The following is a 24,310-nucleotide window of genomic DNA, read 5'->3' on the forward strand; positions in this document are numbered from 1 at the left end:
AGAGATCAGACGTGAGATCAAAGAGGGGTGGACTTGTTTCAAGCTACAGCCTGTCCACTGAAGTCATGTTGATGATGAGAATAACGTGGCGAATGGGGGGGGGGGCAGCCCGGGAACCGCCGCAGCCAGGACGCGAACCCGGATCTCCCGCACCACGGGCGTCATCGTTAACCAGTCGACTAAAGGGTCCGACCCGATAGCCGAGGGCTAGCGAGTCTATTCATCCGTGATCGTGACAGTGCGAAGATAGTTAGTCAAGTCAGAAGCCAAGTCAGAAATTATTTAATTGTAAAGCGCTTTGAGTGGCAGTTGCAGCTAGAAAAGCGATATATAAAATGTAACTTGATTGACTGATTGAGTGACCTTGATGTTGTGTGCGAGCGTGCGTGCGTTATCACAGTCAGAGTCCGGTAAATATAAATGCAATGCCAAATTGCGCCACAAGGTGGCTCTCCCTCTTTGTTTTGTTGTGACGCACTAGAGTAGCGCCGTTCTCAGCTGCTGCGACCGACGTCCACAAGAACGAACTCTCCCCGTAACAAGTGGGTGCAGGTTATGGTTTTTATGTTTTATTCTTCACGTATAATTGGTGAACATAGTGCCGCGGAGACCCGGCGTTGTATGGTCGATGTATGTACAACAGAATAAAGTAGCAGCGGGGAAATTCCCCTCTCGTCTGTCGACTGAGCTAACCAGCTATCTCGGGGCTCTTGCTAACTAGCCACATGCTGCAGCTAGCTCTCTCCACCTACACCAGCCCAATGCTACAACGTGTGTGTGTGTGTGTGTGTGTGTGTGTGTGTGTGTGTGTGTGTGTGTGTGTGTGTGTGTGTGTGTGTGTGTGTGTGCTTGCTGTGGATGCTGAAAGGGGTTATATTGAATTGGTAGCAGTTGCCTAAAACTTAACAGTAGGTACTACACGTGCTCTTCATTGCCGTCTTATACTACGTCATTCACTGTTTCATCGTCAGACCCCACCACGCTCACATAACGGGACATAACAGCCCTGAAGGTGGTTGTCTGAAAGAACGTAGGGCCTTTTTTTTATGAAAAACGTTCACATGATCAGTGATCTTAGTCTTTGTTCACAACACAAACTGATACCAGATAGCATCCGGATGTGGGCCACTTCATGCAATGATGCGGCACTGATGGCCTGCTGGCCCTGACAAAATGGATGTGAGGCAGACGTGGCCCAAATATGCCAAATCAAATGTGGGACTTTCTTGGCAAAGATGCGGTGCTCTCGGCAACGTGTAATCTGGATGTGACCCTGAAGTGGCCCGTGTGGTAAATGGTGAATGTGGCCCAAATATCACCAAACAAACATGGGCCACCTTTGGCAAATATGTGGCACATGCAGCATTGCTATGGCTTGGTTCTGGCCCAGATCTGGCAAACAGGAGCGTACTGCCCAAGTGCCATCATTCCACGCGGTATGTGGGCCGGATGAAAGTGTCAGGTGTGGGACGGGTCCGGGTCACAGCAGTTTTGCTATCTGGGTATAAGCACCCTTCCTCTGCAGGAGTGGTCTTCAGAGAGATTCTCACACTCCAGAAGCTACATATTGTTTTGAGATATATATATATATATATAGTATATTGGTACCAGTATTTTGTAGTGTATTTTGATGCATTTGACAGATGTATTTGTATCTTGTTGTGAGATTATGAAGTATGTTTGCCCATCTCTGCACATAGGAACACACACACATGCAAACATGTGCACACAAACGTGTGCCCAGCAACCGAATACAGTAGATGAACACATAGACTTACTGAATGTGCCTGTGAATCTGCATCCTGTTGGATTCTCTAGAAAAGGAAAGAGGGCCTGCTGACCAGAGACCGCTGGCGTAACCAAAATGTCATAAGATCAATCCCGTCAAAAGCGAAAATGTCAGTTCTAGTCTAAATGTCTTTGTACGTGGCTGTACCACAAAAAAAGTGCATACACCGATGTGGGTCAGACTGCAATGCAAGAACAAAAATTCTCTATTCAACTAAGTGGAATATAATTTTTAAAATAAAATTCCCAGGAAAAAAAAAAGTGAAAGCACATGTAGCGATTATCTGTCAGTATAGTGGACGTCCCTTTATTTTATGTTATCCTTCTTGTCCAATAAGATATAATAAATAAACCATTGTGTACTCATCTGATCAGAAATATTTCTAATTTTGACCAAAGTAGATTAATAATAATAATAATAAAAGCTGCTCATAGTGAAGCATTTGAATCGTAAGGCTAGCATCAGAATGTGTCTCCACAGGTTATTAGTAATGCATTAATGACAGCAAAGCACTGTACATTATCCTACATTGAATATACACTTAAAAGCCATCCAGCCTCCATCCGTTATCCAAACCGCTTATCCTGCTCTCAGGGCGGCGGGAGGCTGGAGCCCATCCCAGCAGTCACTGGGCGGCAGGCGGGAGACACCCTGCACAGGCTGCCAGGCCATCACTTAAAATGTGACCTGGAAATGCTTTACACTGACACGTGAACCCTGCCATGTGTCTCAGAAGAAGACTTAGCATATGGAGGGAAGTGCAGCTGGGCATTAGCTTCCTTATTCTTTCTTTCTTTCTTTCTCTTTCTGTCATTCTTTCTTTCTCTTTTGCTTTCTCACTTTCTTTTTCTTTATCTCTATCTTTCTCTTTTGCTTTCTTTCTTTTTCTTTATCTCTATCTTTCTCTTTTGCTTTCTGTCCGTCTTTCTTTCTTTCTCTTTCTTTCTGTGTTACATTGTATTAAAGTTGTTTTTTAAAAAGTCAAATATCTTTCTTTTTCTTTATCTCTGTCTTTTTCTTTTCTTTCTGCCATTCTCTCTATTTCTCTTTTCTTTCTTTATCTCTTTCTATCTTTTATTTTTCTTTCTGTATTTATTTCTCTCTTTCTTTTTCTTCTCTTTCTTTCTTTCTTTCTTTCTTTCTTTCTTTCTTTCTTTCTTTCTTTCTTTCTTTCTTTCTTTCTTTCTTTCTCTCTCTCTCTCTGCTCAGAAGCAGCAGCACCTTGCTCTTAGCTCCATCTGAAGACTAGTTCATAGGCTTTACACTATATCGCCCCCTACTTGTGATATACAATTTTACAGATATTTTTGCACGGTATCAGGTTATAAGTGGCTTGTGTCCGTGTTATAACCACTGACATGTGTGACGTAAGCCTTTACACCTTCACAGTTCATTTGCAGCCCGTCAACAGGGAGCATAAGAGAATATGGTTATCAGTTTCAGATAGTTTGTCTGTTTTATCACACAGTTGCCCAGTCAGTATGTGTGAGCTCTCTATCGGAGCGATCAAACTTTTATCTCTAGTGACGGGATTACAGAGGCTATACTATGTTGAGCCCTGAATCACTTTCACTGGGGTTTAGTGGGAGATTGATTTTTGACTTAGCCTCGTTTTTTCGCAGCAGTGCTATTGGTTCACACTAAATAAATGTATTGATGTTGTGGTAGCGGGTGCAGCTTTCATTCTCTCGTTTCTGGCAAGGGAGACACTTGTATGTCTGTTCGGATGCTAAATTAACTTATCCTAGAGCATGCAAATAAATCACCTTATTTGAACTTGTCAATCCAATGATTTTGTCATAAACAATGTTTACTGATGAAAATAAAGGAATGGTGTACCACATCATGTGCTTTGTACTGAAAGGGTGTCCTATCTTGTCTATCTTCCCCCGCTGTTGACCGCTGGATGACATGGGGGACACCATAACAGCTTCTGGAAACACATATCAAATCTGACCTTCTTCCTCTATAGGTGTCAGAGACTCTGGTGTTGCGCAATGGAGATTTCCTAGTGCGTGATTCTTTGACCAGTGTGGGCGATTACGTCCTGACCTGCCGATGGGATCATGAGGTGCTGCATTTCAAGATCAGCAAGGTCCTGGTCAAATCTAATGACACCAAGGTAGTTTCTCATCATATTCCTCTGCCTACCCAACTAAAATGATAATCAGACTGAGCGTTGTCAAGCAAGCAGTACACAGCTTACCCGTGAGGAGTAGAAATTATATATATATATATATATATATCAATACAGATATTCTGCTTCTCATGAGTTGAGCACTTATAACAACACCATTGACGGTTTCGGGGGGAAAATGCTCTCTCTCTCTCTCCCTCTCTCTCCCTCTCTCTCTCTCTCTCTCTCTCTCTCTCTCTCTCTCTCTCTCTCTCTATTATTTATTAATTCATTTATTTCATTTTCATTGCTTGTATTAATTTTAAATATTATCTTACTAATTTATTATTTATTATTATTATGTTATTTATATTTATTTATAATTTGTTATATATATATAAAACTTTGTTAAAAGAAACACTCAATGGTAGGAAAAGTGCTCAACAAATAAGGCGCAAAATAATTCAGCGATTCAAGTGAATTCTTAATGAGACAGTATATACAGGTATATATATATAACCTTGAATAGCCATTACATAGTATGTGTGTGTGTATGTATATATATACACTATATAATGGCTATTTCAAGGTTTTTATGTCACCAAATCACTTAATTTCAATTTTCACCCGTCCGCAGGTGCAGTATGTTTTGGAGACTGACAGTTTTGACTCAGTGCAAGAACTTGTGCGGTTCTATGTGGGCCAGCGCCGACATGTCTCCCAGCCCAGCGGGGCCCATATTTACTGTCCAATCAGCAGGACTCTCCCCCTGCGCTACCTGGAAGCGACCTTCTCCCTGTCCAGTAACAAGCAAGGTTCAGCTTACTCACCATCCAGTCAGAGAGGAGCTTACATCAAGAGGAGGAGCGTTACCATGACCGATGGGCTGACCACGGAGAAGATGATACCTCACAGGTGAAGAGTTTGGACCGTGTGCATACCTGTGTGTGTGTGTGTGTGTGTGTGTGTGTGTGTGTGTGTGTGTGTGAGCACACGTGCTTGTGCATTAACTCTTTTGTGAGAGATAACAACATCTTCAGCAGCCCATTATGAAATCATGATTTTCACATCTTGCAGTTTTGTATCATATTTGTCATGATTTTTTTTCTTATAAGTCCTGCCATTGCTGCTCTCTGTTGTATGTGCGATCAGTGATCCAGACAGCCCCAGTCCAGTTGAAACATCAGTGGTACCAACACCAGAGCCGGAACCTGTGCCCAACTGCAGGTTGTGTGTGTGTGACACCAGTGTTGTTTTTGAGCACCAACCAGTCCCTCCACCTCCTAAAGTGTGTCACTAAATCCTGTATTCACATCACGTCATGGATACCATGAGCATTCAGCCTTGTGATTAGCCCTGTGAACGTTTGCTGGCAGTTTGAAGTTTCGACTTGGTCACTCAGTCACACCTTCCCCTGCTTACAAGTAAAGTATCCACGAAGAGGGAGCAGAAAAAATGTATTCTTTTTTAAACCATAGATTGCATCAAAGTTGTGTAGTTATTCGGCTAGTCTCTTTTTCTGGATTAGACGAGACTAGTTAAACAGCACAAGCTGAGCTGAATTGGGATAATTGGTTTTTGGCCGGAACCTTAGTGGTACCGTTATCATTTCATTGGGATCTAAAGGTGCGGCACGGTGGCGCAGTGGTTAGCGCGGTCGCCTCACAGCAAGAAGGTCCTGGGTTCGAGCCCCGGGGTTGTCCAACCTGGGGGGCCATCTGGGGTCATCCTCTGTGTGGAGTTTGCATGTTCTCCCCGTGTCTGTGGGGGTTTCCTCCGGGTGCTCCGGTTCCCTCCCGCAGTCCAAAGACATGTAGGTCAGGTAACGTGGCCGTACTATATTGTCCCTAGGTGTGAATGTGTGTGTGTCGGCCCTGTGATGGACTGGCAGCCTGTCCAGGGTGTCTCCCTGCTGCCTGCCGCCCAATGACTGCTGGGATAGGCTCCGGCCTCCCCGCGACCAGAATTCGGATAAGCGGCTTGGATAATGGATGGATGGATGGATGGGATCTAAAGACCAAAATTATGCTATTGGTTTGTTGCGGTACCGAGGTATCGTGCACCTACATTGTGTCTCGAGTCAACACTTTTGAGTGGCAGTGAAACCTGCTCATCATTTTGTGGTATATTTTCTCTGCTCCTGCTCTTCAGTCTTGCCAGAGACGGCACATTGAATACAAACACGAGAACGTACGGAGGTATTTCTGCATCCCTTTGTAGGAAACGTGTTGAGCACACACTTGCAAATCAGAATGACTTACATTGACTTCTGCAATGTAGTCATGTGTTGATTTTTATATTCTTAACCACCCCCCGTTCCTGTCATCTAAAACAGACACATGTGACACGCTGAACTGCACCGCCTTGTCAAGCTCCCCCCTTTGCAGCTTTGATAGCTTTCACATCCAGAGGGGAAGTCAGGTAATTAAAGTTGTGGATATGTTGTGTTTGCAGCCCATCCACCATCCACCACCACAAAGATGCCATGAGGAACTGTGCTATGAGCATGGACCAGATTCAAGAGTACCGCTGCCCCTTATCGCCTGTAGGGGAAACCCCACTGTCTCCTGCGTATAGTGTTAGTGAGTATCAAAACAGTATACACACACACACACACACACACTCAAACAAACACACACACACACACACTCTCTCTCACACACTCTCAAACTCACACACACACTCTAACACACACACAGACACTCTTACACACACTCTCCCACTCACACCCACACACACACACACACACCCTCTCACACACTCTCAAACTCACAAACACACACACATACTCCCAGTCACACTCTCAAACTCACACACACACGCAGACACTCTTACACACACTCTCCCACTCACACACACACGCGCACGCACTCGCACACACACTCTCTCTGTCTCTCTCGCTCTCTCTCTCTCTCACACACACACACACACATACACACCAAATGTCTATATTCATATCCCTATATCTTTATCAATAGGTAGGTAGATAGATAGATAGATAGATAGATAGATAGATAGATAGATAGATAGATAGATAGATAGATAGATAGATAGATAGATAGATAGATAGATAGATAGATAGATAGATAGATAGATAGATAGATAGATAGAATGACAGACAGACAGACAGACAGATAGACAGATAGACAGATAGATAGATAGATAGATAGATAGATAGATAGATAGATAGATAGATAGATAGATAGATAGATAGATAGATAGATAGATAGATGAGAAATTACAGAGGATTTTGTACATATGGTAAGAATTGAGATGATTTTTTAAAAAGTTGTCTCCTGTGTGTCTTTTCTTTCCCTCCCTCTCTCCAGTCACCAGACACAGAACTCATTCAGGTGGGCGAGTCCTCGCCGTCATCCCACCGTCTCCTGTGATGCGGCGTTCGAGCGACCCGCAGCTCAGTCCCTCGGCTTGCAACAACCCTCCAGAGCATCCTGCCCACACTTCTCACTCGGCACACTCCTCACCCACCCATCAGCCCACCCAGCAACAGCACCCCTCAGAAACAGCAGGAAGCTACTGTGACCTGAGACCTTGCCCCCCTGGGGTTCCTCCTAAGCCCCCGACCAAAAGCTACGTGGAGCGATTGCGGGTAGAAGAAGGAAGGGCAGATGGACCAAGGGAGGAAGAAGGAGAGGCTGTGTTCAGCGCCCCGCAAATGGAGACAAACTCCTCGTTTAGACCATCTAGGTACTGGTCATGTGCTCTTGCATGCTTGTAGGCACACACACACACACACAGGCAAAACCCCCCCTGCAACTACTATTATTTGATTTCCTTGCAGGTTTAGTCAAATCTTTTTAGACAAGCATCCGGGTAGTGTAGCGGTCTATTCCGTTGCCTACCAACACGGGATCGGCGGTTTGAATCCCCGTGTTAACTCCGTCTTCGTCAGTCGTCCCTACAGACACAATTGGCCGTGTCTGCGGGTGGGGAGCCGGCTGTGGGTATGTGTCCTGGTTGCTGCACTAGCGCCTCCTATGGTCGGTTGGGGCACTTGATGGGGGGGGGGGTGACTAGGGGGAATAACGTGATCCTCCCACATGCTACGTCCCCCTGGTGAAACTGCTCACTGTCAGGTGAAAAGAAGCGGCCGGCGACTCCACATGTATCGGAGGAGGCATGTGGTAGTCTGCAGTCCTCCCCGGGTCAGCAGAGGGGGTGGAGTAGTGACCGGGACGGCTCGGAAGAGTGGGGTAATTGGCCGGAGAGGGGGGAAAAAAGAAAAGGAGGGGGAGGGAGAATCTTTTTAGACATGACTACTGGACCAAATTTTATTGGGTGTCAGGTTAGTTACAAAAAGTATTTTGTGTTGACTAGCACAAATTTTACTGTAACTGTCCAAACTTCCTGGTTTTGATTGTAACGTGTTGTGTGGCAACCACGCAACAGACTTGACACCCCGAGCTAGTTCACATGGCTGCTAATTAACAAGGTCAGATGTCATGCAAGCTATTTGTCAAGCTTAGTACCAGCATAGTGCATTTTTTGTGTACAAAAAGACAGTTTAATTTGCTAATATCGCAACTGTAAATGGCTCGCTTTTTAGTAATTATTGTTTGATAAACAAACGAAACTCATGAAATGCACAGTGATTTTTTTTTAATTTGTTGCTGAGATTCTTTTTACCTGCACTGTGTGCCAAAAAGCCTAACTACCTCTACTTCATTAGCATATGAACAGCCAATGCTACCAGAGACAGGTTTGATTTTCTCACCGTCTATTCAGCATTCTGCATGTGTAGCCTGTAATGTATGCTAGGGTTATTGCACTTGTTTAGAATAATGTTTAAGTTAATGTAATCTAATGATCTCTATTACTGTTTATTGTTGTATAACGTTTTCTAATGGGATTGAATAATTCCTCTGTAGGTACAAGTCTAGCCTGATGCCAGCAGAGAATAAGCCCCTGGAGATGTCTGTGTTGAAGAGAGTGAAGGAACTGCTGGCTGAGGTGGACGCAAGAACAGCAGCGAAACACATCACCATGGTGGACTGCACGGTACAAACACACACATACACACACACACACACACACACACACACACACACAGACCCATATATATATATATATATATATATGTATGTGTGTGTATAAACTGGCATACACTGACACTCTTTATTTCTTGCTTCACATATTTGTTCAGGTTGCAAGGATACTGGGTGTAACTTCTGAAGTGCAAAGGATGATGGGAGTGTCCTCAGGTTTGGAGTTACTAACACTTCCACATGGGCACCAACTGAGACTAGACCTGCTGGAGAGGTACACTCATACATAAATACACTACTACTACTAGTGCTACTACTACTACTACTGCTACCACATTCACAGATTTCCTTATTACATCTTTCACACATTCATCGATTTAGCCTTAATCTCTTGTCTTCCTCTCCGTATCCACTATCCCTGCTCTTTCATTCAACCCACAGCTCCCCTGTCTTTTTTTCATCCTTTCCTTCATTTGCCCATCTTTTTCTCACCTCTTCACCCTCAGTTACTTTTCGTCCTTCTGTTCCTAAATTCAAAAGCTTCTCTACTGAAATCCTTAGTAAAATTATTGAACAGAATAAATTTGAGGATATGTAAGCCATCAGTACCTTAAAGTAGAATTACGCTGAATTCATTTGATATTACCATACTGATTATGTGTGTCTTCTGTTCTAATGTGACCTAGAATCCTTTATCACTAACAAGTGTCTGCACATGTTGCGTGCCGGTCCATAATGTTTCTCTGCCCAGGTTCTACACCATGTCTATCATGATGGCCGTGGACCTGCTTGGCTGCACGGGGAGCACGGAGGAGCGGGCGGCCCTGCTCCATAAAACCATCCAGTTAGCTGCAGAGCTCAAGAGTAACCTGGGCAACATGTTTGGCTTCGCTGCCGTGATGAGAGCTCTGGAGCTACCGCAGGTAAGCGAGGGAGATAGAAGCACCTTTTCACCATGCACTCCAGGGTATTGTTCTAGGTGGTTCTTATTTGTTTATTTGTTTGGGGGTCGACACCTAAACAGAGAAACACCCCTGACAGACCTCTGAAACAACCAAATACGTATATTTTTGGGACACCAAAATATGACTGATATTTACATCAAAGAATGACTGATTCTTATGCTCTTAAAAATGATGGGTGTCTGGGTAGCGTGGCGGTCTATTCCGTTGCCTACCAACACAGGGGTCGCCGGTTCGAATCCTCGTGTTACCTCGGCTTGGTCGGGCGTCCCTACAGACACAATTGGCCGTGTCTGCGGGTAGGAAGGCGGATGTGGGTATGTGTCCTGGTCGCTGCACTAGCGCCTCCTCTGGTCGGTCGGGGCGCACTGTTGGGGGGGGAGGGGGAACTGGGGGGAATAGCGTGATCCTCCCATGCGCTAAGTCCCCCTGGTGAAACTGCTCGCTGTCAGGTGAAAAGAAACAGCTGGTGACTCCACATGTATGGGAGAAGGCATGTGGTAGTCTGCAGCCCTCCCTGGATCAGCGGAGGGGGTGGAGCAGCGACCGGTACAGCTCGGAAGAGTGGGGTAATTGGACGGATACAATTGGGGAGAAAAAAAAGGGGGGGAAAGCCGCAAAAAAAAAAAAAATTAAAGGCATTTCCTGAGACCGTAGATTGTAGTGTTCCCAAATGCACAGTTTTGTGCTGAAAATAGTGAATAGTTTCAACAAAATCTTGGATTTAATTCCCGTCCTCTGTTTCTACCAACGGTGAGCTTTTACTGCACTTCACGTCGACTTTTTTTCATTTCTTTTGTGTGTTTATCTGCACGTGAGAGTGAATGCACCTTTCATGCAAGTGTCATTCTCAACATGTCAAAGCACACAAAGACACACTGAGAGGGTGTCGCATGAATGATGCTCCGCTCTCCTCAGCACAGAGGAGGGGAGCGCCTCCTCAGCGATAGAGGGTGAAGTCTCCTATTTTGTGCCCCTCCTCATCTTGTTCCACCATCACCCCGTTCCCCATGTCGTTTCCTCTCTCTCTCTCTTTCTCAGATCTCTCGTTTGGAGCAGACTTGGGTGACGTTACGCCAGAGACACACCGAGGGTGCCATCCTTTACGAGAAGAAACTCAAACCTTTTATGAAGAACTTAAATGATGGCAAAGGTAACCCTGTCTGACCTTGTTGCACAAAAGTTAATAGAACTCTTTTTCTTGTTTTGTTTAGTTTTTGCAACACAAAGGGGTAGACATGATCAATTCAAATTTATTTGCATGTAGGCCAATTATTTCTATGTGTCTTTTCTCTGCGCAACTACATACATATATATATATCTGCGCAGAGGAAAATTATTTATATTATATGTATCAATTATTTATGTGTTTTTTCTCTGCACAACTACACACACACACACACACACATATATAGATATGTATAGATATATGGATATATAGATGTGCTTGTGCACTTTGCATGAGGTGCAAATGTGACAAAAGTGTGTTTAAAGATGAGTTGCGGGTGTGTATTTGTATCTCTGATACATTTGTCTTGTGTGCTTCCAGAGAGCAGTGTCTTGTCCAGCACGTCTTTCCCCCATGTCGTTCCTGTCCTCTCGTTATTGGAGCGTGGCGTTGCACTTGGGGAGGGGCTTGAGCCTTGGGAGAGCGTGGAGGCAGGAGTGGACGTAGTCATGTGCCACCTAGAGGCCGCTCGGACCATTGCACATCACGGGGGGATCTACAGAGCCAACGTTGAGACCAAACTACAAGGTAGTGTTAAGTTTTGGGGTTTTTTTTGTGAGGGTAAAGAAGATGGCATTTGTCTTTCTGACAGAGATTACAGACGCGTGTCCGATGCTGAAATGTTATGTACCGTTTAGGGAGATCTGTGAAGGACAGTAGCTTTTTTCCTCACCATGTTAATCTTATTGTTGAATTTCAACCAAAGCTATGTTTTATTTTAATGTAGTCCAGCTTGCTTTTTTTCTGTTATTTTACTGCTATTCTGATGCACTCTTCCCTCCAGTTTTTTTAATTGAGTTCGTCTTTTAGATAAGAAGTCAATATATTGTTGCGACGACGGCATTGCTGTACATTTTGAACTCACTGTGTTTTTTATCTTTCACAATTTCACACCATAAACGACTGAACAAGAAATGCTTTTTGTTTTCTAAACTACAGCGGTGGTTTTGTTGTTCGGCCTGTTGTGCTCATGTGGGTATTGTGTTGTGCTCATGTGGGTATTGTGTTGCATCTCAGGCTGCTTCAGTTTTGGTGTTAATTTCATCACGGCTGTGTTCGATAATAGTGTATAAACAACATTGATCTGAAGTAATGATTTTTGTGTGTGTGTTTGTGTGTTAGTCATTGTATGTCATTGTCTGTGTTTGTGTGGGCAGTTGTTTGTGGTGGTTTTTGTTTGACTATATTGATTCTTAATAAGTCCCTATTGGTTACCAGTCGGAGGCCATTAGTGCTGCGCTGAACAGCGTGTCAATAAATATGAGATCAGCTCTGTGTTTGCCACCATACTCTTCTATTGACCAGTGTAACTAATCCATGCCTTCTGAGACGTTTACCAGCCACTGTAGACCAACCTGTATGTTTATTTCATTCGCTTGTCAAGCTCTGTTAATCCTCAGTGCTTTAAGCTTGGATGAGAGATTTTAACAGATATATGAAAAGAGGGGCAGCACGGTGGTGCAGTGGTTAGCGCAGTCGCCTCACAGCAAGACGGCCCTGGGTTCGAGTCCCGGGGTAGTCCAACCTTAGGGGTCATCCCAGGTCGTCCTCTGTGTGGAGTTGCATGTTCTCCCTGTGTCTGCGTGGGTTTCCTCCGGGGGCTCCAGTTTCCTCCCACAGTCCAAAGACACGTAGGTCAGGTGACTCGGCTGTACTAAATTGTCCCTAGGTATAAATGTGTGTGTGTGGGTCCTGTGATGGCCTGGCGGCCTGTCCAGGGTGTCTCTCCGCCTGCCGCCCAATGACTGCTGGGATAGGCTCCAGCATCATGCGACCCTGAGAGCAGGATACGCGGTTTGGATAATGGATGGATGGATGGATGGGTGGATGGATGGATATGAAAAAAAGATATCTGTAGTTTGATTTAGAGTACTGACGGACTTATCTTGCTAGATTTATTTTATCCACCTTCTCATTCTTAAAAAGAGGGGCTTACCAATTTGAATCAGCAAATTTTAAGATTGGATAGAAAAATATCTTATCCAGGTAGCGTAGTGGTGTATTCCGTTGCCTACCAACACGGGGATCGCCAGTTCGAACCCCCGTGTTACCTCCGGCTTGGTCGGGCGTCCCTACAGACACAATTGGCCGTTTCTGTGGGTGGGAAGCCGGATGTGGGTATGTGTCCTGGTCGCTGCACTAGCGCCTCCTCTGGTCGGTTGGGGCACTTGTTTGGGTGGGGAATAGCGTGATCCTCCCACGCGCTACGTTCCCCTGGTGAAACTCCTCACTGTCAGGTGAAAAGAAGCAGCTGGCGACTCCACATGTGGTAGTCTGCAGTCCTCCCTGGATTGGCAGAGGGGGTGGAGCAGTGACCGGGATGGCTTGGAAGAGTGGGGTAGTTGGCCGGATAAAATTGGGGAGAAAAAGAAAAAAGAAATGTATTTTGTGGATGGTAAAGTCACAGGCTAACGTCTCAGCGGTACTTGAATCGGACTTTGAACGTTTCAGTAAGTGTTGCAGCTCCTTAAACACGTCAACATTAACTCTTCCCTTTTCTTCTTCCTCTTCTCTTTCCTCCTTCCAATTTCCTCTTACCCTCTCCACCTCTATTCTCATATTTTCTTTTCCCTTTCCTCATCTCTATACATTTACTCCCCCCTTGTTCCTCTCATCTGTCCTGACTGTGGGCCTCTCCAGGATTCCAGGAGCGAGCCGAGGTGCTGGAGGTCTTTCACACCGAGTTCCAGATGCGTCTTCTGTGGGGCAGCCGTGGCTCCGAGGGGAGTCAGTCGGAGCGTTACGAGAAGTTCGACAAAGTCCTCACCGCTCTATCACACAAGCTTGAGCCCCCCGTCCGCCACAGCGAGCTATAGCCCTCGCCCGTCACCCGCCATGACTGAAACGCCACATCTGCGCTCACCATCCATCGTGGCATGGTCTTGATTGCGTCGTAGCGGATGATGGGGGGAGAGTCCAGCGTCAACACGGATGGTCGGAAAGGAACAGTCCGATGAGGGATGGGGGCAGCGGGGAGGAGGAGGAGGAGGAGGAGAAGGGTCTCGCGTGTCACACTCATCGTGGACTTCAAATAATGCACAAAGAGATGGGATCCGTGGGGTGAAGAGGCGAAAACAGGAGATAAGGGTGATAAGCTCTTCAGCTAGTTACAGACAATTACATGTGTATGGTGTGCCCCGCGGGCCAACCAGATGTGGGTTGCTTGGCCTTGCCACGGTAAAACACACACATTTCTCTGTCACACACTGTAGCAGGAATGACAACGATATCCAACATGGCGCGTATCGAGATGCCGTTTCGTGTGCGTTTGTGTCTGCGCATGTTGGTGCGTATGAGTGTGTATGAGTGTGCGTACATTCCTACTTTTTTGTATGTGTCATTATGGTTTCGCGTGACTTTTTTTGTCCTATTTATTTGTCCTGAGCAAGTGTATCCAAATGTTAACGACGTTCCTACTCGGAAAAAAAATCCATGAAAAGCTGTCCGTGCCCATTCCATCATGGAAAACCGTGTTTATACGCTCATTGAAAATATATATCAAGCAATCCATCAAATCCCATTAAATCCTATTAAACTATATCAGCAGTGTATTAAAACAGTGAACAAAATTGAAAAAAGTATATATTTCTGGCGATAATGCAGCAACTTCAATATGAGGGCTTGTGAGTTTCGAAAAGCGTTCAAAGGACTAGGCGAAATTCCTGTTGTAGCTATAAACAGTTGGATTAGTGCTTTCGATATTAATGGTTTTGCATTAGTTGGTCACCGACTGTAGCAAACTAGAGCTAAAAGAGACACCAAGGCACTGTTGATAAGAGCTGGAATGTATTATCTTTAAGAGTAGTTAAAGCAATAGTTTACCTTCACGAGATACCTAAGGAGACATCATCTCAAACGTCCCTTTGAGTTCCTACAGCAGGAAGTGGAGGGAATTGTGTGGAAACATTACCGATACAGGGGCAGACATGACTTGGCTAGGTCTACTTTTGCGTTTAATGCATGTTACAAACTATGACTTTGGTACCAAAGTGAAATAACAACTTTACAACATACCTTTGAATAGACAGATACCAGTTTTATGGTTAAAATAATTAAAAAAAGATCCTACAAGTCAAGAACTGAGCTTACATAATATGTTTTTATATCAGACAAAGAAGTCAGTGGTCTCTTTCAATCTGAAGAATCACTTCCTGTAATGGACTATAAATCAGAGAGAGTGAATCACAACCCTGCCATGGGAATGCCGTGTGTTTCAAATGTCTGTAATCAGCGATAGAGCTGGAATGATTCCAGCTGTGATTTAAATCATTTTAACTGACCAGTGCTAAGCTCTTCCCTTCGTACCCAGGGCTGCAGCCCCAGCTGAACTGCTGCTGCAAAACACCAACATCTCATCAGCTTTGCTGGAAACTGTGCCCAGCCCATACCGTACTTGTCAACAAGGAAACACTAGATCTGATATGGTTGAAAGATGTGGCTGAACAGGCGTCCGGGTAGCGTGGCGGTCTATTCCGTTGCCTACCAACACGGAGATCTCCGGTTCGAACCCCCGTGTTACCTCCGGCTTGGTCGGGCGTCCCTACAGACACAATTGGCCGTGTCTGCGGGTGGGAAGCCGGATGTGGGTATGTGTCCTGGTCGCTGCACTTGGTCAGTCGGGGCACCTGTTGGTGGGGAGGGGGAACTGGGGGGAATAGCGTGATCCTCCCACGCGCTACATCCCCCTGGTGAAGCTCCTCACTGCCGGGGTAAAAGAAGTGGCTGGCGACTCCACATGTATGGGAGGAGGCATGTGGTAGTCTGCAGCGCTCCCCGGATCGGCAGAGGGGGTGGAGCAGCGACCGGGACAGCTCGGAAGAGTGGGGTAATTGACCATGTACAACTGGGAGAAAAGAGGGAGAAGACATCCAAAAGAAAAAAACTGTGGATGTTATCAGATGGGTAATTACTATCACAACCATATATATATGATGGGGCTTGTTGGCAATTGGCAGTGAAGCTAAAGGGTAGAAAACTGAAGAATGGCTTCTTTGACTAATTTTGGTAAGAATTAGCTAAGCTAGCCACATTCTGGCTCACCTAGTCTGGGACTAATATAGACCGTGGCTGGACTTTGCTAGGCTGTACCAGGGCTAGATTAGTCCTGGCACCAGGCGTGGAGTAGGCTGCTTCTGTAAAACAGAAATCAACTTCTCATACCAAATTAGCAGAAGACATTTATTAAACTCACCTGGCAGAACATAAGCAAAATACTGACTGGTGCCATCATCTTCAACCTCTACTGACATCTGATGGCACTTTTACCTTTTACGTTGCTCGTGGAATGACTTGCCCTGAAATTGTCCCCTTACTTTCGCCGTTATTAGTGATCCATTCGTTCATTCTTACATCTTGTGTAAGTATCCTTCAAAATCCTGCTGAAGGCCTTGCTGTCAGCTCCTTAAAGAGACGTTTCTCTGCAGGAACTATCAGTAACTTGCGGTAGCTGGCTAAATTGTACGTCGTATCGGGGAGGGGGTAGTAAAATGACGGACATAGCAACAGTAACCAAGGGTGGGCGGAGTTTAGGATTAGTTAATTCTAGTGTTTCGCGGTGGCTGAGTGCTTATTGTTAAACCAATGCTGTATGTAGAATATGTAGGCCTGGGAGGGCTGGTACCCACTCTCAGATCTATGCAATCACTTCAACCAATCAACTGGAAGGGCTGAGGGCCACCCGTTTACTATACGTTATATGTTGACGATGTGAGGATTATCCCTCCCCTCTCCACATGTCCTTCTCCTATTGAGAGTTCCTCCCTTCTACCTGTTTCTTACCCAGATCACTGAACAAAACGTGGTTGGACATGTCAAATAATTGACGGATCAACAGTTAATGAGGGCCCTGATAGCTAAGTCGGGGCCCTCATTAACCTGATAGTTAATGAGGGCCCTGATAGCTGACCCTCTAAGCCAGTGATATATAAAAGATATTCTCAAACTGAGCTCATGGTGAGCCACCCTGTTACTAAACTCAACTCTAACATTATTAGGGTCAACTAGAAACTAAGTGAAGATCACAGTTTATGAAGTCGGTTACCAAATTCCTCTTCACTTCTTCCCACTATGGTCCAGTTCTGGTCAGGCTTTACACACACACACACACACACACACACACACACTTTTTGTATGTAATCAAGAGGATACCTACTGGTTTGGGATCAGTGACAATAATGATGAAAATGATGAGGAGGAGGACAGCCATGGCACTGAGGACCTTGATGATGAAGAGAATGATGATGATGATGATAACGAGTTAATGTCCTTATTTGTCTTTGTTTGAATGCTGTACAGGAATATGATGATGTCTGGATTCTCTTGTTGTATAAATTTAAACATTCTGGATTGAACCAGAGATAAAAAATGGAAAAAAAAATACAGATTTGTGACTGACCTGATTTTTTTTTGTACTGTACATAGCAATTCTCTCTTCTTTCTTTTTTTTTCAAATAAAATGTTTGCTTGTCTCAGTGGGTTTTATTACTTGTCCAGATTCGACTGCATAGATATGATTACAACTCACATAGTGGATGCAATCTGAGAGTTCATCTGAACGGACTCTAAAAGTTACCAAAATCTACTACTACAACTACTTTCGGCTGCTCCCGTTAGGGGGCGCCACAGCGGACCATCTGCTTCCATCTCTTCCTGTCCTCTGCGTCTTCCTCTGTCACACCAGCCACCTGCATGTCCTCCCTCACCACATCCATAAACCTCCTCTTTTCCTCTTCCCTGGCAGCTCCATATTCAGCATCCTTCTCCCAATGTACCCAGCATCTCTCCTCCACACATGTCCAAACCCTCTCAATCTGTCCTCTCTTGCTTTGTCTCCAACCTGAACTGACCTGCTGCTCCTAAAATTGCACATATTTGCATTAAAATGAGTTTTAGATCAATTGCACACCAAAAAAGAAGTTATGATGAGATCTACGTAAAACGACCATGAGCGGTCAAAATGACCGCACGTAATTTGCGCGTGATCGTGCGCGTCTTGTCACTATTTGTGACGTGTGCTGGTCGCGTCATTTCCTTCGCGACGTTCATCGCTCTGTCCTAGAAACACACTAGCGCCCTCCAGTGGAGAGTAATGGTCTAAACTTGATTTGTGATTATGTCCAACATGTCTGGGTACAGACGCCGTTACAGGCGCGCCAGGACTACCGCCGAGGCGCTGCAGTATTTACAGGCGTTGGACAGCGGCCATTTTAGATTGTTTAAACAGAGTATTAAAGGTGTTAAAATGTTAATTTTGGTGTCAGTCGTTTCTTAACAGACATGCTAACATATGTAATGCATTCATATCTCAACAGGGTATTTATATTGACAGGATATAGAGCTTAAAACTGTGGCGGTCATTTTGACGGCCCACGGTCGTTCTAGTAGTTTTTAATTTCAGGTCGTAGTTTGGGACGGTTTCAATATTTGTTTTCAGTTTTTTTTTTTTTTTTTTACATGTCATGTTTTATAGGCCTTGTTACGTTTGTTAGATTAGCAATATTTTTCCCCGTTTTGTTTTTCGGTAATATTTTCACTTTTTCAATTTTGCTATTCAAGTTCAACCATGTCCGTCTGAAGTTGAAATTGATTAAAAATAGTATTATAGTTGTTAAAACATTAATTTTGGTGTCAGTCGTTTCCTAACAGACATACTAACATTATGCAATGCATTAATATCTCAATTGGGTATTTACCTTGACAGAATATAGAGTTTAAAAACCGGCCGTCATTTTGACCGCCCATGGTCGTTTTAGGTAGGAGTGAAAACCCAGTCGTGCTGGTACCCTTATGTTGTAAATCACTCTTCTCCACCCACTCCACCCTTCCTGCATCCTCTTCCTCACCTCTCTACCACACTCCCTGTTATTTGAACAGTTGACCCCAAGTATTAAACTCATCCACCTCCGTCACCGCTACTCCTTCCATCCTCACCATTCCGCTGTCCTCCCTCTCCTTCACGCATAGGTATACCTCCACCTCCCCAGACTCTCCTCAACCTGCACCCTACTCTCGCTACAGATCACAATGTAATCCGTGAGCATCATAGTCCAGGGAGACTCCTGCCCGATCTCCTCCGTCAACCTGTCCATCACCACTGCAAACAAGAGCGGGCTCAGAACCAATTCTTCGTGTAACTCCACCTCCACCTTGAAACCCATCTGTCATTCCAACCACACACCTCACCGCTGTCACACCGCCCTCATACATATCCTGCACCACTCCTACATACTTCTCTACCACTCCCAACTTCCTCACACAATACCACACCTCCTCTCTCGGCACTCTGTCATATGCTTTCTCTAAATCCGCAAAGACACAATGTAACTCCTTCTGGCCTTCTCTAGACTTCTCCATCAACATTCTCAAAGTAAACATCACATCTGTGGTGCTATTTCCTGGCATGAACCCATACTGCTGCTCTCTAATCATCACCTCTCCTCTTAACCTAGCTTCTATTACTCTTTCCCATATCTTCATGCTGTGGCTGATCAACTTCATACCAGTTTTGCACATCACCCTTATTCTTGAAAATCGGTACCAGTATGCTTCTTCTCCACTCCTCAGGCATCCTCTCACTTTCCAAGATTGTGTTAAATAATCTAGTTAGAAACCCCACTGCCATCTCTCCTAAACATCTCCATACCTCCACACGTGTGTCATCTGTACCAACCGCCTTTCCACTCTTCATCCTCTTCATAGCTGCCCTCACTTCCTCCTTGCTAATCCACCACACTTCCTGATTTATTATTCCCACATCATCCAACCTTCTCTCGCTCTAAATGTCTTTATTCATCAGCCCCTCAAAGTACTCCTTCCCCCCTTCTCCTCGCTTGTCAGCACATTTCATCTCTATCCTTCATCGCACTAACCTGCTGCACATCCTCCCCAGCTCGGTCAGCTGTCCAAAGTAACGGGGAGTGCAGCAGAGAGGTGAAGAAGAGAGTGCAGGCAGGGTGGAGTAGGTGGAGGAGAGTGTCAGGAGTGATTTGCGACAGAAGGGTATCAGCAAGAGTTAAAGGGAAGGTTTACAAGATGGTTGTGAGACCAGCTATGTTATATGGTGTGGAGACAGTGGCACTGGTGAAAAGACAGGAGGAGGAGCTGGAGGTGGCAGAGATGAAGATGATAAGATTTTTATTGGGAGTGATGAAGAAGGACAGGATTAGGAACGATTATATCAGAGGGACAGCTCAGGTTGGACGGTTTGGAGACAAAGCAAGAGAGGACAGATTGAGATGGCTTGGACATGTGTGGAGGAGAGATGCTGGGTATATTGGGAGAAGGATGCTGAATATGGAGCTGCCAGGGAAGAGGAGAAGAGGAAGGCCAAAGAGGAGGTTTATGGATGTGGTGAGGGAGGACATGCAGGTGGCTGGTGTGACAGAGGAAGATGCAGAGGACAGGAAGAGATGGAAACGGATGATCCGCTGTGGCGACCCCTAACGGGAGCAGCCGAAAGTCATAGTAGCAGTAGTAGCAGCAGTAGTAGTAGTAGTAGTAGCAGTAGTAGCAGTAGTAGTAGTAGTAGCAGTAGTAGCAGTAGTAGTAGTAGTAGTAGCAGTAGTAGTGGCAGTAGTAGCAGTAGTAGTGGCAGTAGTAGCAGTAGTAGTAGTAGCAGTAGTAGTAGCAGTAGTAGTAGTAGTAGTAGTAGTAGCAGTAATAGTAGTGGTAGTAGTAGTAGCAGTAGTAGTAGCAGTAATAGTAGTGGTAGTAGTAGTAGTAGTAGCAGTAGCAGTAGTAGTAGCAGTAGCAGTAATAGAAGTGGTAGTAGTAGTAGCGGTAATAGAAGTGGTAGTAGTAGTAGTAGTAGTAGTAGTAGTAGTAGTAGTAGTAGCAGTAGTAGTAGTAGTAGTAGCAGCAGTAGCAGTAGTAGTAGAACTGTAGTTAACTACAAACACAAACAGACTTTATTGAACTCTGGTTTAATTCCGAATTTGTCTCCTCCGGTCCACATCTAATGTTTGCATGGTTTGGTCTGAATGTGTGTGTGTGTGTGTGTGTGTGTGTGTGTGTGTGTGTGTGTGTGTGTGTCCCCATGCGCGCGCACACAGCCAAGACATGTGCATAATAACACAACAACGTATATAATAACAAAATGCAATGGCTTATTCCCGAATTTACACGCTCCTGTGCTATGTACGTTGTCTGCCAGTAGGGGGCGGTATTTCACCATTAAGACAATTCGACCCTAAACGCCTCAGTCATTTATCCAAACATTGTTATGAGCCTCCTGTCATCATCTTCTCTTTCTGTAGTCGGGGGCTATCAAAGAAATCCCTGAGTATGCAGGATTCCTCTGCACCTACCTGGAGGCTCCGAGTCTTAGCTGAAGAATGTTCTAGCTGCCGCGCGCCTCTGTGTTCGCATGTACATTATAAATCAAGTCTCGTGAAGGTGCTTTTCTAACTTACCGCCACTTTCCTTTAGGCAAAGCCCTGAACGTGCATGTAGTGTAAAGAGTCATACATATAGATTTATTTTTTATTATTATTCTGCACAAACAAACCGCACTGATGGCTCTGCGGGAAGAGGACAAATACACGAGACGTGTATATTTGTGCATGTTCCACTACACAGACGTGGCACGAGCGGCTGGCCCCCCTTCACTAGTCCGTGAAACAGAAGACAATGGTACAGGCAAGGTCCTGAGACTGCTCTTACACCTTCTCCCCTCTCCTTACAGGGACAAATGGTATGTCCTGGTGCCTGTTAGACATGCCTCATAGAGGGTCAGGTGGTTCAGTTGGAATTATTTTAGGGGTAAAAAGATCAATCATCGTGTCCTTTGTTCGAAGTGTACTATTTACGGCAACAACAGAAAAAGAAGAAACGCATGAATGGTTACGAAATAAAATAATGAAATCTCAATTTATTATAAAGGCTTTGACAGAACAGAACAGAAGAGAACAGTACAGAACGGGTTAGATTAGAAGAGAAGAGAACAGGATAAAACAGAATAGATAGAATAGAATAGAAAGGAACAGAATAGAACAGAACAGAATAAAACAGAACAGAATAGAACAGAGCGGAACAGAATAAAATAGAATAGAACCGAACAGAACACAACACAACACAACAGAAATGAAAAGAACAGAACAGAACAGTAAAGACCAGAACAGAACTGAACATAATTGAACAGTAAAGAACAGAATAGAATAGAATAGAAAAGAACAGAACAGACCAGAATAGAACAGAATATAACCCAACAGAATAGAATAGAACAGAACAGAATATATTAGAACCAGATACAACAGAACATAATAGAATAGAATAGAATAGAAATGAAAAGAACAGAACAGAACAGAACAGTAAAGACCAGAACAGAACTGAACATAACTGAACAGTAAAGAACAGAATAGAACAGACCAGAACAGACCAGAATAGAACAGAATATAACCCAACAGAATAGAATAGAACAGAACAGAATATATTAGAACCAGATACAACAGAACATAATAGAATAGAATAGAAATGAAAAGAACAGAACAGAACAGAATAGAACAGTAAAGACCAGAACAGAACTGAACTGAACAGAATTGAACAGTAAAGAACAGAATAGAATAGAACAGACCAGAACAGACCAGAACAGAACAGAATGTAACCCAACAGAATAGAATAGAACAGAATACAATACAACAGAACAGAACAGAATAGAACAGGACAGAATAGAATAGAAAAGAAAAGAACAGAATATATTAGAACCAAATACAACAGAATAGAATACAACAGAATACAACAGAATAGAATACAACAGAATAGAATAGAATAGAATAGAATAGAATAATTACTGGCCACTCTGCTCTACATCTCTCCTTCCCATACAGTTCCATAGGCGTAACATGTTATGGGTGTAATCTCTAAGAGGATTCTCTCTGCTTGGTACCACGTTACATGTTAATTTCATCTCTTTATGCTCCTTACTGAAACTCGCCCAAAATCTTCCAAACATGCCAGCCAGCAAACTATCATCAATTCACCCCCTAATCTCCTCCCCGCTCCTTTCAGAGCTAATCCATTGTGATGGTCATTGTCATCTGATCATGTGTGACCCTGGCTGCTTCGTAGCCAATGCCCAGCAGCGCAGAGGAGTTTTTTGTTTTTTAATGTCTATCTATGGGATAACAAAAGTGGCGTATTCAGACGTGCCTCCATTGTGTCTTGATCTTCTTGGGCGAGGGCCATGATTCTGCAGGGCTGCGGAAAGATTCTTCACATATCAGCCGCACCAAACCCAACCAGCCATGCATTTTGAATACGTAATCTGGTTTAAATTGTCTGATTTGTCAAATCAGGCGAAGACTGGGGAGGATTACCACTGTCCCCGCTTCTGGAGAGCTGTTGCATCAGAGATGGGCAAAAACACATTAAAACCTGTCTTGGATTTGACTAAAAATTGCCCACAGAAGTGCATAAAAAAACAATAAAAAAAATTGAAAGTATGGAGATAAAAGCGATACACTTAACTAAAATATATGTATTCAATTTCTTATACAAATATTAAATAAATGTCTCTGAAATGTCATATGTCATAGTATGCAAATTTAAAAAAAAAGTCTTACACACTTTTATGGCAAGCTCAAATTTTACAAATCAGCACCTTTCACTTTTGCCGAACTAAAAGCTACTACTTGTAATCAAAAACCAGCCATGTGCTCTTATTAATTAGGTTTTTAATACATGTTTTGAGCGTTAAATCTGAGTACTGATGTTGTACAGGGCACACAGCTAGCAGGGTTGGATGCAAAACACATTCCTGTCCATAAACATATTGGACTCATAAAATCTGCTCGGCACATATATTTACCAAGATGTGTTGACGTGTCAACCATCACTTGTCATTTGCAGCCTGCTGCAACTGCAATCTGTGATTCACTGTCACAGCATCAAGTGCTCAAGGAGGCCAGCGAGGATAAGAAAAATAAAATAAAAATGCACATAATTTTTAAATTAGGAAAAAAAAACATCTCAGGAGTACAATGTTTTAAAGTGAACATTTCTACAAACCAAAAAATAGTAAAAAAAAAAAAAAAAGTATGACAATATGAAATGGATGTTTGGAAACTGGTGGAATTGGGTCCCTTCTCCGTGCATAGCAGCATAGCAACATAGCAGCATAGCAACATAGCAGCATAGCAACATAGCAACATAGCAACATAGCAGCATAACAACATAGCAGCATAGCAACATAGCGGGATAGCAACATAGCAGCAT

At 44.1% G+C, this 24,310-nt stretch overlaps 1 protein-coding gene across 1 annotated transcript in view; it reads left to right on the plus strand.

Moving 5' to 3' along the window:
• Nucleotides 1–14,006, plus strand: part of sh2d3ca (SH2 domain containing 3Ca) — a 49,918-nt gene extending 35,912 nt beyond the window's left edge. Inside the window, exons 3-13 of the mRNA XM_056290455.1 lie at nt 3,762–3,911; nt 4,543–4,810; nt 6,232–6,253; nt 6,360–6,487; nt 7,235–7,613; nt 8,795–8,924; nt 9,070–9,185; nt 9,663–9,834; nt 10,915–11,026; nt 11,423–11,629; nt 13,742–14,006. Of these exons, the coding sequence (XP_056146430.1) occupies nt 3,762–3,911; nt 4,543–4,810; nt 6,232–6,253; nt 6,360–6,487; nt 7,235–7,613; nt 8,795–8,924; nt 9,070–9,185; nt 9,663–9,834; nt 10,915–11,026; nt 11,423–11,629; nt 13,742–13,917 (1,860 nt within the window). The 3' untranslated portion in view covers nt 13,918–14,006. The remainder of the gene's footprint in view (nt 1–3,761; nt 3,912–4,542; nt 4,811–6,231; nt 6,254–6,359; nt 6,488–7,234; nt 7,614–8,794; nt 8,925–9,069; nt 9,186–9,662; nt 9,835–10,914; nt 11,027–11,422; nt 11,630–13,741) is intronic.
• The last annotated feature ends 10,304 nt before the right edge of the window (nt 14,007–24,310 follow it).

Source organism: Lampris incognitus, chromosome 12 (genome assembly GCF_029633865.1).
Source record: "Lampris incognitus isolate fLamInc1 chromosome 12, fLamInc1.hap2, whole genome shotgun sequence".
NCBI classification, from domain to species: domain Eukaryota; kingdom Metazoa; phylum Chordata; class Actinopteri; order Lampriformes; family Lampridae; genus Lampris; species Lampris incognitus.